This window comes from Schistocerca cancellata, chromosome 6 (assembly GCF_023864275.1).
Source record: "Schistocerca cancellata isolate TAMUIC-IGC-003103 chromosome 6, iqSchCanc2.1, whole genome shotgun sequence".
Lineage (NCBI taxonomy): Eukaryota > Metazoa > Arthropoda > Insecta > Orthoptera > Acrididae > Schistocerca > Schistocerca cancellata.
The window spans coordinates 292,585,635-292,599,741 of NC_064631.1; the positions used below are offsets into that span (position 1 = coordinate 292,585,635).

The 14,107-nt window shown below is 39.8% G+C and overlaps 1 protein-coding gene across 1 annotated transcript in view; it reads right to left on the reverse strand.

Annotated features, from left to right (window-relative positions):
• The window catches only part of LOC126088580 (COP9 signalosome complex subunit 2), a 97,109-nt gene that overhangs the window by 27,066 nt on the left and 55,936 nt on the right, over positions 1-14,107 (reverse strand). The window contains exon 7 of the mRNA XM_049906777.1: positions 11,268-11,458. Within this exon, the coding sequence (XP_049762734.1) occupies positions 11,268-11,458 (191 nt within the window). The remainder of the gene's footprint in view (positions 1-11,267; positions 11,459-14,107) is intronic.

The window sequence follows — 14,107 nt, forward strand, 5'->3', positions numbered from 1 at the left end:
AATGGCATGCTGGGAAACAATGTACCATAAGGCTGTTTAGCCAACAGTCCTGTAGTCTCAGTAATACTCCAAGTCTTCCAAGCAATAATATTGGCATCTGGAAGTGCTTCAAGGCCACGATAGTCAGCATGATTGCCCCAAACAACAGCCAAGGTAAGTCATGTTGAGCCTCCAAACACAGCTTGTACATCACACGTAAAGTTCAACGAAGTCCACGAAACACATTTGGACCTCCAATTAATTGCTGTTCATTAAACTGCCCAGCCAAGTAATATCAATTGCTTTTAAGCTCTGATACACAGGTACACTGCGCCGCCAGCGACGACGGTAACCTAGACGTCGCAGAGGCATTGCTGAGGCACGTTAACACAAGTGAACGTAGCAAGCCAACGCCCAGCAAGACCCAGTGCTATGCGTCCGCACTCCTCGATGTTGGCAGAGCGAATAACGTTCTGTGCTGCGGCGCAGTGTAACCCAGCAGGTTATCGCTGACATCACATCCTGCTACGTGCCAGTCTCGATGGACACAAGATTATCAGTGGTAGAGCGACCCCGGAGGAAGCTGCCCTGACATGGAGCCAGCAGGCCACGTGACTCCAGGACCGAACCCAACCGCCGACATACCATACGTTCCAGCAGTTTACAAAGAATATTGGTGAGGCTGATAGCTTTCCACACAAAGCGGGTTTTTACCGGGTTTGAGCACTGGAATGATGGTGCTCTCCCGCCATCGCGATGGAAAGATTCCATCGCACCAGATCTGGTTGAAGATGACGAGGAGATGTCGCTTGTAGTCAGATGAGAGATATTTAATCATCTGGCTGTGGATCCTATCAGGCCCAGGAGCTGTGTCAGGGCAATGTGCAAGGGCACTGAGAAGCTCCCACTCTGTAAATGGGGCGTTACAGGATTCGCTGCGGCGTGTAGTGAATGAGAGGACGTTCCCTTCTAGCCACCATTTAAGTGTGCGAAAGGTTTGGGGTAATTCTCCGATGCAGAGGTTCGAGCAAAGTGCTCAGGAAAGTACTCAGCAATTGCGTTTGCGTTGGTAGATAACACGCCATTTATGGTAACACCGGGGACACCTGTTGGGACCCGGTACCCAAAAAGACATTTGATCTTTGCCCAGACTAGGGAAGGTGATGTGTGGCACCCAATGGTCGAGACATGTTTCTCCCAACAGTCCTGATTCCGTCATTTGATAAGTTGGCGAATGTGGGCACGGAGCCGTTTAAAGGCTATGAGGTGCTACAGGGAAGGGTGCTGCTTATGCCACTGTAGAGCCTATTGACTCTCCTTAATTGCTTCAGCGACTTCCGGCAACCACCAAGGGACTGCCTTACACCTTGGGTACCCTAAAGAGCGAGGGATCACATTTTCTGCCGCAAAAACAATTGTTGTAGTCACCTGCTCAACCATGACATTGATGGTACCGTGTGGGGGAGATTCAACGGTGACAGCACAGGTGAAAGTTTCCCAGTCTGCCTTGTTTAAAGCCCATTTGGGCAAGCATCCGTGGGACTGATGCTGGGGCAGTGACAGGAAGATGGGGTAATGGTCATTACCACACAGATCATCATGTGCTCTCCAATGGATACATGGGTGAAGTCCTGGGTTGCAAACTAATAAATCAATGGCCGAGTAACTACCATGAGCCATACTGAAATGTGTGGCAGCCGCAGTGTTTAAGAGACAGAGCTCGAACTGAGGCATTTCTGCCTCGGCCAGTAAGCATGGTGCCATCCCAAAACGGGTTATCGGCATTAAAATCTCCCAAAAGTAGTAAAGGTTTAGGGAATTGATCAATCAGTGCAGCTAATACATTCAGGGGTACAGCACCATCTGGACGAAGATAGACATTGCAGACCATTATTTCCTGTGTCATCCTTATTCTGACAGCCACAGCTTCAAGAGGGGTTTGAAGAGGCACAGGTTCACTACAGACTGAGTTTAGGACATAAACACAAACTCCACCTGACACTCGATTATAGTCACTATGGTTCCTGTAATAGGATGTGTCCTATCACCAAATCCCTTCCCTTCATCAAGTTGTGCCAAAACTTCTTTTTCCCCCCTATTTCATTCAGTACCTCTTTTGTGGTTTTCTCTATTCATCTGGTCTTCATCGTTCTTTTCAAGTAGCACATTTCTAAAGTTGCTACACTCTTCCTGTCCGTACGGCTGAGCATCCAAATATCCCTTGCATAAAAAGTTACCCTCTACACAGATAGTTCAAGAAAGATTTCCAAACATTGAAATTTGTATTAGATCTTAACAAATTCGGCATTTTAAGAAATGCTTTTCTTGCTATTACTGGTCTGCATTTTATATCATCTCTACTTCTGCCACCACCAATTATTTTGTTACCCAAATAGCAAAACTCATCTCCTACTCTTAGTGTCATCTCCTAACCTAATTTCCACAGCATCACCTGGGTTAATTCAACTACATTGCATTGCACTTGCTGATGTCATCTTTTAATGTCTTTTCATGACATTGTCCCTTTGGCTCAACTGCTCCTCCTAGTCCTTTACAAATAACAGAATTACAATGTTCTTGGCAAACCTCAACATTATTATTTCTTCACCCTGAATTCTAATTCCCTTTTCAAATATAACCTTTGTTTCCTTTACTGGTTGTTCAATGCACACATTTAATAGCATCGAGGATGTCTACTACTTTGCCTCATTCCCTTAGCAATTACTACCTCACTATGACATTTCTGTAAAAATTGTAAATGAACTTCAGAATTTCAGTTCTAGTCAAGATTGTCTAACACTTACTCTAAACCTGCAAATGTTACACACGGATTTTATTTTATTTAACTGATTTTCTATGTCAAGTCACATAGTCCGTAGTGACAAGGATGTTATTACATTTCTCTGGAAACCAAAATGGTCTTCCCTTAAGTCACTTCTAACAGTCTTCCATTCTTCTGTAAATAAGTTGAGTCAGTATTTTGCACCCACAATTTATTCAATTGGTGGTACCAAAATATTCACACCTGCCAGCACCTGCTTTCTTTGGAACAGGGATTACTACTTTATTCTTACAGTCTGAGGGTATTTTGCCTGTACTGCATCTTGCACACAAGATTGTATGGTTTGCTTGGCTCTGCCATGGATCTCAATAATTCTGAAGTAATAATATTGATGCCAAGGGCCTTGTTTCGACCTGGGTCTTTCAGTACTCCATAAAATTATTCTTGCAGTATCTTATCTCCTTTCTCACTTTCATTTAATTCCTCTTCCCTTTACACAAAAGCATCTTCAAGTTTATATCTGCTGTATGGATCTTCTATACATTTACATTGTTTCCTTCTTGCAGATTTCCCTTCTTTGGTGAGCACTGTATCACGCTCAGAGCTCTTAAAATTCATACAGTTGCTTCTCATTTTCCCAATAGTATCTCTCATTTTCCTGCAAGTGGCATCTATCCTTCCCCCTACTGAAACACGTTTCTATAGCCTTGGACTTGTCTTCTAGGCATCCTTGATTAGCTATTGTGTACTTTGTCAAGCTCACTTTTTAAACAATTGTGTTCAACATAAGATGTATGGTTGAAACAACACTTACAGCAAGCAGTGAAGAAGACATTAAAGTATATCAGAAAACATTTGTAAACAAAATGAAAAAAACTGACTTGAGGCCAAATTTCAAGAAGCAAAAACTATGACAAAAGGTACCGAGACTCACGTGGTGATAGACGGACAAGAAATCGGTAAGTCAATAAATACACTGATTGAAAAAAATCTGAACACCAAGAAGTTGTGCAAGATAAACAAAAGTTAGTAGGCATGTCTCTACACCTGAAAGATAACGACTATCGAAATTTAGTGCCAGTAGTATATGAGTGGCCATAGCAGTACCACTCCGAGGAGACAAATCAGGTTTGTTTTAAATAGACAATGTAATTGTGATGAGCAGTAGTTTCTTTTGAGATTGGACACTGTGAGATAACATTAGTTAAGAATGCCTTTTAGATGAGAAAAGTGTCACTATCAACAGCTCAGCTCATAGTGTTTGAACGAGGTTGTGTTGTAGGGATACGAGAAGCTGAATGTTCCTTCCAGGGTATTGCAGAAAGACTTGGCAGGAATGCTGCCACTGTACGAACGCTAGCAGCATTGGTCATGGGAAGATATGGTTGCAAGAAGACCAGTCTATGGATAGCACATCGTACTGTGCCTATAGCAGCAATCTGAGCAGCAGTTGGCACCACAGTGACACAATAAATCACTACAAATCGGTTATTTCAAGGAAAGTTTCAAGACAGATTCCCTTTAGTATGCATTTTGCTGACCTCAAAATACCACTGTTTGTGACTTCAATGGTGTCAACTGAGAGCTCACTGGAGAGTATAGGGGAGGTCTGCTGTGTTTTCTGATGAAAGCACAGTTCTGCCTTGGTGCCAATGAAGACTGTGTGTTGGTTAGGAGGTGGCCAGGTGAGACCTGCAGCGAAGCTGTCCGTAGCCTAAACACACTGGATATACACCTGGAGTAACAGTCTGATGTGAAATTTCGTGTGACAGCGTGAGCATTCTTGTGGTTATCCCATGCATCCTGACTGCAAATTTGTATGTTAGTCTGGTGATTAGATCTATTGTGTTGCCATTTGTGAACAGCATTCCTGGGGGTGTTTTCCAGCAAGATAATGCTTGCCCACATACTGCTGTTGTAACACAATGTGCTCTATGGCGTCGGCATGTTGCCTTGGTCTGCTCAATCACCAACTGTCTCCAAGCAAGCATGTACGGGACATCATCGGACAACAACACCAGCGTTATCCACAACCAGCATTAAGCATCCGTGTATTGATCAACTAAATGCATCAGGCATGGAACTCCACCTCACAAACTGGCATCTGGCATATGTATGACACACTACATACACATTTGCATGCTTGCATTCAACACACTGGCAGTTACACCAGTTATTAATGTACCAGCATTTCACCTTTGCAGTGGCTTTTCGCATGCTTATGTTACCCTGTGAACTTGCAACACTAACTACTTAAATGCGTCACTCAGACAAATGTAATCCCAAAATTTCATCACTCTATATTAATTAAGTGTGGTGTTGGGATTTTTTCCATCAGTGTATATATTTTTAGGGTCTGTAAGAAAGAAGTTCCTGCACTGAGGAAGTGAGGAGGGAAAAACAGTTATGATTAAATTAAGCAAGTTTATAAAGGAAAGAAAATTGTCACTACTGAACAAAACAAAAATGGCTGTAACTTTGATCTTCCCCATACTTTTATACAGAGAGAAGTCATAGACAATAAAAAAAAGTGGATTGCAAGAAAATTTATTATTTTGAAACTTGGGTTTGGGAAAGGATTCTGAAGATTCCATCAATTAAAAAAGTAAAAAATAAAAGCCATGGAAAAAATAAATTAAAAATATCTTCAGAGATCAAAATACTGCAGATGAAATTCTGATACTCTGGATATATCATGAGAGCAGGACATTCAGTAGAAAAAGATGAAATGCGCAGATAGTCAAAGACATAGTAAAAAACAAAAAGACAGATGAGGGACATAAAAGAAAGACTGGAATGACCCCCGCAGACTGAGGACCAAAACAAAAACCAGGAGTGCATGGAGGGATATTATTCATCATGTCATCAGGAGTATGAAATGACTTGATAGATTCCCTTTTGTCAACTTCATGTGCTGCATTTTTATATTTTCACTTTTTGTCAATGAAGTTTGATATACAGTATTACCGAGCATTTCTATTGGGTCTTGCATTTTTCCTATTTGATTCTCCTCCTGCCTTTACTATTTGATCTCTCAACAATTGTATTCACATCCTTGTTTCTGTCAATTGTTCACTAATGCTTCCTTTGAAACTGTCTACAACCTCTGGTATTTTCAATTTATCCAGGACCCACCATCTTAACTCCCTAGCTTTCTAGCATTTCTTCAGTTTTACTCTTCACTTCACAACCAAAATATTATGGTCAGAGTCCACATCTGCCCCTGGAAATGTCAAACTTTAAACCCGTTTCAAAATCTCTGCTTTTACCATTATATAACCAATCTGAAACTTTCCAGTGTTCCCATGTCTCTTTCTCATAAACAACTTTCTTTCACAATTCATATATCAAGTGTTAGTGATGGTTAAATGATGCTAAGTGCAGGTGGCTTCCTCTTTCTTTCCTTTCCCCCAGTCCATTTTCTACTATTTTTCTTTTCTTCCTTTTTCCAATTATCTAATTCCAGTCACCCAGCACAACTAACATTTCATCTACCTTAACTATCTGAATAATTTATTTTATCTTGTGCATTCTGTCAATCTCTTTATCGTCTGCAGAGCTGGTTGGTGTATAAACATGCACTATTGTGGTGGGTGTTGGCTATGAAAATGTGTTCACTATGCTGTTCACAGAGCCTTTCCTGCACTGCTATTTTCTCATCACTGTTAGAGCTTTACCCCTATTTGATTTCGTACTTACAACCCCATATTCACCTGATCACAAGTCCTGTTTCTCCTATCATCGAACTTTACTAGTTCCCACTAGAACATTAACCTGTCCATTTCACTTTTTAAATTCTCTAATCTCCCTACCCAATTAAAGATCTAACATTCCATGCTCCAATCTTCAGAATGACAGTTTTGTTTTTGCTGATGACAATATCCTCTTGATCAGTTCCCACCTGGAAATCTGAATGGGAACTATTTTACGTTCAGAATATTATGTGCAAGATTGGTGGGATTAAAAGGAACCAAACTACAAGGCCATCAATCCTTCCTTTCTACATGTGTCAAGCCACGAAGAGGCCTCAAAAAGGAAGGACACCGAAGACAAATCCTGATGAACCCAACTTTAACTGAGAACCAATATAACCAACACATAGAAGCAAGTAGAAGGGAGAGTTTCTCCACCCAGAAAGCAGCTAGAGGCCACCGAGATACAATATGTGATGGGAGATGCACCCTTTGCATCCAAACAGTGGTTCCTTACTCTCCATTAACAGAAGAAAACTAACAATGCAAACAAGTTGATAAATGCCAAAACAAAACTAACAACAAAATCTAACGACAGATGTAGAAGAATAAAAAGAATTACGAAGGTAAGTAGAGCATGAGCAAATGAAAAATGGCAGCGATGGGATCTCTGAGCAGATGGTGCGGCACCACTCCACTACCTCAGGCAGCCAATGAGGCCAATAAGCCCAACCTCAGAAACAGGAGTAAAAACTACCTTCAAGGGTAAAATGTAAAACCAAATCAGCTACTTTGGCATCTTCCACAAGCGCCAGAGACAGGGTTTCAGCAAGTTTTAGGTCTCACCACAAGGTGACCAAATTGGGGCAGTCCAGTACAATGTTGGCACCACACTGACAGTGAGATGGATTCTCATGTCATAGGATGTGGCCATGGATCAGCCAAGTGTGACCAGTGCGAAGTCGACAGAAAATTGTAGATTCCATGTGAGAAGCATGAAGGAAAGACTGCCACATGGTCATGTTTGCCACATCACTCTGCATTGTAATTATCCTTTCCTACAGATGATACGGCTGGGGCTGTGCGGCCACTTGATACAGGTACTTGATGACTACCACTACATGCTGCGCCAACGAACCTGCATGCACGCACGCACGCACGCACACACACACACACACACACACACACACACACACACACACACACACACACACACAGTGATGGTTACCACTTTGGCTCTTCAGTGTATTACTTTTGCCAGAATGGAAGGGTGCAAAGATAGAAGGCACAAAAGGTGGAATGTACATCACGTTGGGTGACCTACCCCAAATGATCCACATTTCTGCAAAATTTAGAGGAGAAATGGTAGGTCAAACCCAACAATGCATTTGCTGTACCAACTTAGGTCTTGTTGGCTGATGTTACACGACTACACTCAGTCATTCATGAAGACTATTGGCACTGCAACTACTGAAAAGACCTCCCCTCTAAATGAACCACAGGTTTATCCAGCCCCTCCACATATATGCCTCAGTTGTTGTTGCACATACAGTTTGGCTATCTTTATCACTGAAGCACACAAACCATGCAGTCTTGGCAAGATCCATGGTTCACAGTTGAATGGTTATGAGAATGAAAATTCCATTCTTCTGCAGAAAAGATGATACCAAATTTACTACAAACTAAAGACAAATGTGCAATTACTAGGCTAGTAAGGTATCACTACACAGGTGATTCTAAACTTTCCTTACAGAAACTAAACACTGACTGTTAATAAGTACATTTCTGCTGATCACACATGACATACAGCCGACAAAGATGCTTCTTATGAAGCCGAAGACATTCTTTTGGGAAGCAGGGGGTGTGCAAGCCAAGACTGTCACGGAATGTGGCAAGGATCAGTACTTTCACCCACTAGACAATTTAATGTGACAACACAGCCTTCCGAAATGCCTTCACAAAAGAAGACGAAGTAAGTATTCCAGAATTTGAATCAAGAACAGCGGCCAACGCGAGTAACATAGAAGCAGATATCCTCGGAGTAGTGAAGCAACTTAAATCACTTAATAAAAGCAAGTCTTCTGGTCCAAACAGTATACCAATCAGATTCCTTTCGGAGAATGTTGATGCAGTAGCTCCATACTGAACAATCATATACAACCATTCACTCGAAGAAAGATTTGTACCCAAAGACTGGAAAGTTGCACAAGTGACACAGATATTCAAGAAAGTTAGTGTGAGTAATCCACTAATTCACAGGCCCATATCATTAACGTCAATATGCAGCAGGAATTTGGAATGTATATTGTGTTCGAACATTATGAATTACCTCGAAGAAAACAATCTACTGACATACAACACGGATATAGAAAACATTGTTATTGTTAAACACAACTAGATTTTTACTCTAACATAGTGTTGAGTGCTACTGACAATGGATTTAAAATTGATTCCATATTTCTGGGTTTCCGGAAGGCTTTTGACACTGTACCACACAAGTGGCTTGCAGTGAAATTGCATGCTTATGGAATATCATCTTACTTATGTGACTGGATTCGTGATTTCCTGTCAGAGGGGCCACAGTTCGTAGTAAATGATGGAAAGTCATCAAATAAAATGGAAGTGATTTCTGGCATTCCTCTGGGTGGTGTTATTGGTCCTTAGCTGTTCCTTATCTATATCAACAATTCGGGGGACAATGTGAACAGCCGTCTTAGGTTGTTTGCAGATCATGCTGTCGTTCATCAACTAGTAAAGTCATCAGAAGATCGAAACAAATTGCAAAATGATTTAGAAAAGATATCTGTATGGTGTCTTGAAAGGAGGATATAAGATGAACATTAACAAAAGCAAAACGAGGATAGTGGAATGTAGTCGAACTAAGTCGGGTGATGCTGAGGGAATTAGATTAGGAAATGAGACACTTAAAGTAGTAAATGAGTTCTGCTATTTGGGGAGCAAAATAACAGATGATGGTCAAAGTAGAGAGGATATAAAATGTAGACTGGCAATGGCAAGGAAAGCGTTTCTGACGAAGAGAAATTTGTTAACATCGAGTATAGATTTAAGTGTCAGGAAGTCGTTTCTGAAAGTATTTGTATGGAGTGTAGCCATGTATGGAAGTGAAACATGGACAATACATAGTTTAGACAAAAAGAGAATAGAAGCTTTTGAAATGTGATGCTACAGAAGGATCCTGAAGATTATATGGGTAGATCACATAACTAATGAGGAGGTACTGAATAGAACTGAGGAGAAGAGAAATTTGTGGCACAACTTGACTAGAAGAAGGGATCTATTGGTAGGACATATTCTGAGGCATCAAGGAATCAAAAATTTAGCATTGGAGGGCAGCACGGGGGGTAAAAACCATAGAGGAAGACCAAAAGATGAATACACTAAACAGATTCAGAAGGATGTAGGTTGCAGTAGGTACTGGGAAATGAAGAAGCTTGCACAGGATAAAGTAGCATGGAGAGCTGCATCAAACCAGTCTCTGGACTGAAGACCACAACAAAAACAACAACAACAACATGGTGTGAAAATTGGCAGTTAACTCTAAATAATGAAAAGTGTGGGGTCATCCACATGAGTGCTAAAAGGAATCCGTTAAACTTTGGTTACATGATAAATCAGTCAAATCTAAAGACCCTAAATTCAACTAAATACATGTTAACAGAATCTTCTGTCAGTTCTTGGTGGAACAACATTATAATAAATGAAAAGCACCAGTTTGCTTTTGTTCTACAATATTATTTTTATATTGTGTTAGCTGGTTTTTGGCTTACAAGGCTATCTTCAGACATTTACTGAGTATTGTCACCAAAGAAGTTACAATGTTTGCAAACAACATTGGAAGAGAAGTAACATGTCTAGACTGAAGCACAAACATACAGTAACATCTTTGACAGTGTGGTGGAAAGGCAATGAAAAAGTAAAAATTGAACAGTAAATAAATAAGAATGGAGTAGACAGTAAAATCTTTAGCACAAAATAGGAACAGCATGCCTACATAACAGTTTCTATTAATGAACAAAACTAATAAAATAAAATAAAATTAGTACTAGACAAGGCTACATCAGGAGGTATGAAACATGGAGAGTGATACACAAACCAATCAAAATAAGAAACAATTATCAGTGTAACTACAGAATACTTAAGGAACTTAAGCAATATCAGTAAGACAAATAGAAATAACTAAATGCAGGAAAATGGAGGTGTTTGAGAGAACATACAGTAAATGCAATCTTTGAGTGTGTGGTGGTACTGCATTTTAACATTAACATGATATTCAAAACAGTGGCTATGTAACAGTTTGCATCAAATAAATGAAGAAAGTAAAATATGAACAATATTTGATGAGACAACTACAAGAGGAATTACCATTAAGAACAATTTAAATTTGAAGGGACACAAAGAAAATGCTGCGGGGAAGGCTAACAGAAGACTGCATTTTATTGTCAGGACACTTAGAAAATGTAACAGATCTACTAAGGAAACTGCGTACACTACACTTACCCGTCCTCTTTAAGAATACTGCTGCGTGGTGTGGGATCCTTACCAGATAGGGTTGATGGAGTACATTGAAGAAGTTCAAAGAAGGGCAGCACTTATGTATTATCCAAATAGGAGAGAGAGAGTTACTGATATGATACAGGATTTGGGATGGACTTCAGAGAAGTTGCTTTTTGTCATAAATTTATTTTTAGGGATCAAATGCTACAAAATACTTACATTCAAGCAATGATATCAGCATGAATATTTTCAAAACATATGTACTTTTCCTGTATGAAGAAGAAGAAAAATCAACATACCTTCAATGTGCTCTCGGATAAATGGATCATCCATTATGTTCCGTCTATTCTGTTTGAGGATGGTCTCAAATTCATTGATATCATTATTTTGGTATGCAGAAACTAAATTGGTCATTGCTAATATTTCGGGGTCATTTTTATAAGGCTTTGCCTCTTGGGAGTCAAAAGGATTAATTCCAGATTTCATAAGCCTGCGAACAGAAGTCACAATTAATACAAATTTCAGAACAGAACACACAATGCATCATATCAGATACAGCATATCCTTTTCATGCACAGTACAGAAACAATTATCTAACAGTACCTAGGTGACAAACTCTGAGCTATATTGATACAGTCATTTTAGAGATGAAGCTACAATATCCACAATGATTTCTGTGGATGTTAAATTCTAATATGTATAAAACATACACCTCTATAATATTGATGTCCCAATCAAAAAGAATCAGACAAACTGTCTATTGGCTTCTGTCTTGGGGTCTTCAGCCAACATTTGTTCAACTGTTTTCCCGATGTTTATGCAGCATGAGAGTTTGGCAATGTCACAAGGTTTTTCTACATTCCTAGCGGCGGACTAGAATCAAGCCTGCAGATGGAGATTACACACACCCGCTGTGTCAGCATCTGGGAGCTTTCCCTTGACCATTACTGCTATCATTTTTCCCCAGCTACCTTCGATAGTCGTTCACTGTAGCAAAAGTATCCAGAATCATTTGCCTTGAGGATTTCTTCTTTTTTATTAGGACTAAGACATAAGCTTCAAGGTAAATGGATCCTGGATTCCCGAGCTGCAGCGAATGATGGTTGGAGATAGCACAGGGAGTATCAAAACAGCAACAGCCAGGGAAAAGCCCTCGGGGATTGGCACAACCAGTACATACAAAAACTGCCTGCAGGCTTGGCTCCAGTCCAGCAACCTGCGCTGGTAAAACATCAGGAAAATCATTAAATGTTGAGCAAGATCCAAAACCAGAAACAAACAGGCAATCTGTCAACACATGGCCTTGAAAGACACAACAACTTTTTAGAGAGAGAGAGAGAGAGAGAGAGAGAGGGGGGGGGGGTTACAGGGGCCTACATATTGAATGTAAGTTTACAGGCTACAGCTTTTGTTGAGTACAGACCACATTTTAAGTAATCATCTCATGTAAGTAACCAGGATCTGAATACATGGTGCTTAAAACTGTTTATATGCAGTACAAATCTGTCATACTTTTTGGAGGCAACTTAAGCTAAATTCGCTTTCAGTGCATATTCTCCAAGTTTTAGAGATAGATGATGAGGAAAATTACATTTATTGAGAAGCAAAGGTTAAACTATGCCTACCACTGCTGTTCTCCATGAGGGTCCTGTAGAATGACAGCCCCCCCCACCCCCCAGTAATACAAAATATTCATGATTTCTAAAGAAATGTCCTGTGAGCCCAAGCCCTCTAAATTTAGTGAGCTGTGTGGTTTGTACATGTGAGCAGACAGTTTGCAAAGTTCATACTGTATGTATGGTATGTAGGGTCCTGTTTTGTTTTGTTTTGTTTTGGAATATAGTAAACATGTAATGTTTAAGTGTTAATACAAACACAAACAGATGTGCTTAAGTAATAAATGGATGCTTTATTATATTTCATACCTAATAGTTTCACTGCATCATGCCTAATTCAATTCCCCAAGCAGAAGTGGATGAATTAAACATCTGAATTGAAACCATTGTGGAACGGAAACTGTACATTCCTGAACATGGGTCCCTATTCAAAGTATTATGTACTCACTCTCCTCTACAAGTCATAGAAGTTTGAAACAGGAATTTCCAAATACCCTATAAACACTCAATACTTTGTTTTATAATAAAGAGCTGCAGTTTCTATAAGACTGTTCTGAATCAATCCCAAAAACTACACTTTAATGAATACTGAGAACGAGTGTTTTATTATGTTCCTGCCTTGATAAAAGGATCGACTCTCTCCATGTTTCACAACGGCAATTTCATATAGTGGTGTTTTCGAGGTTCTTACTGATGTTGGTATGGCTGAAAGCAAAAGAAACCTACAGCTGTCATTTTCCCAAGGGCATGCAGCTCTAGTGTACAGTTAAATAATGATGACAGCCTCTTGGACAAAATATTCTGATCTCAAGGTGGGGACTATTCAAGAGGATGTTCTTATTAAGTTATACAAATCTGCAGTTCTACGGGTCACAAAATGAAATGTACATACTTTAATTAGGTGTGTAGGATAGAGAATTTAAAAAGGAAAACAGATAGGTTGAAATCGAATAATGTTGGAATTGGTGAACTATGATTGCAAGGATACGTTAATTGAGTGTTATAAATATAAAACCAAAATGGGTAATGAAGGAGAAAGTCTAATCATGAATAGAAAAATATGATTGTAGGTAAGCTTCTAGGAACAGTGTAGTTAACACATCGTCACAGCCAAGAGACATAAGCCACAACACACCAACGCAGTACAAGTTTATATGCCAAAACCATGTGAAGTGATAAAAGAAATTATTTACATAATTCAAAAATTTCATTGTGATGGGGGACTGGAATTCAATAGTACAACAAAGGAGGGAAGGAAAATTCATAGCAAAACCTGAACTGGAGGAAAGGAATGAAATGGGAAGTCTTCTGGCAGAGTCTTGCACAGAACATAATTTAATCCCTACTAACACTTGGTTTAAGAACCACGAAAGAGGACTGTGTACATGAAAGAGATCTGTCGACACCTGAAAGTATCAGGTAGATGATATAATAGTGAGACAGAGATTTCAAAACCATAATTTATTGATTATGAAGTACGATTAAAATCGAAGAAATTGCTGGAAGGTATGAAATTAACCAGA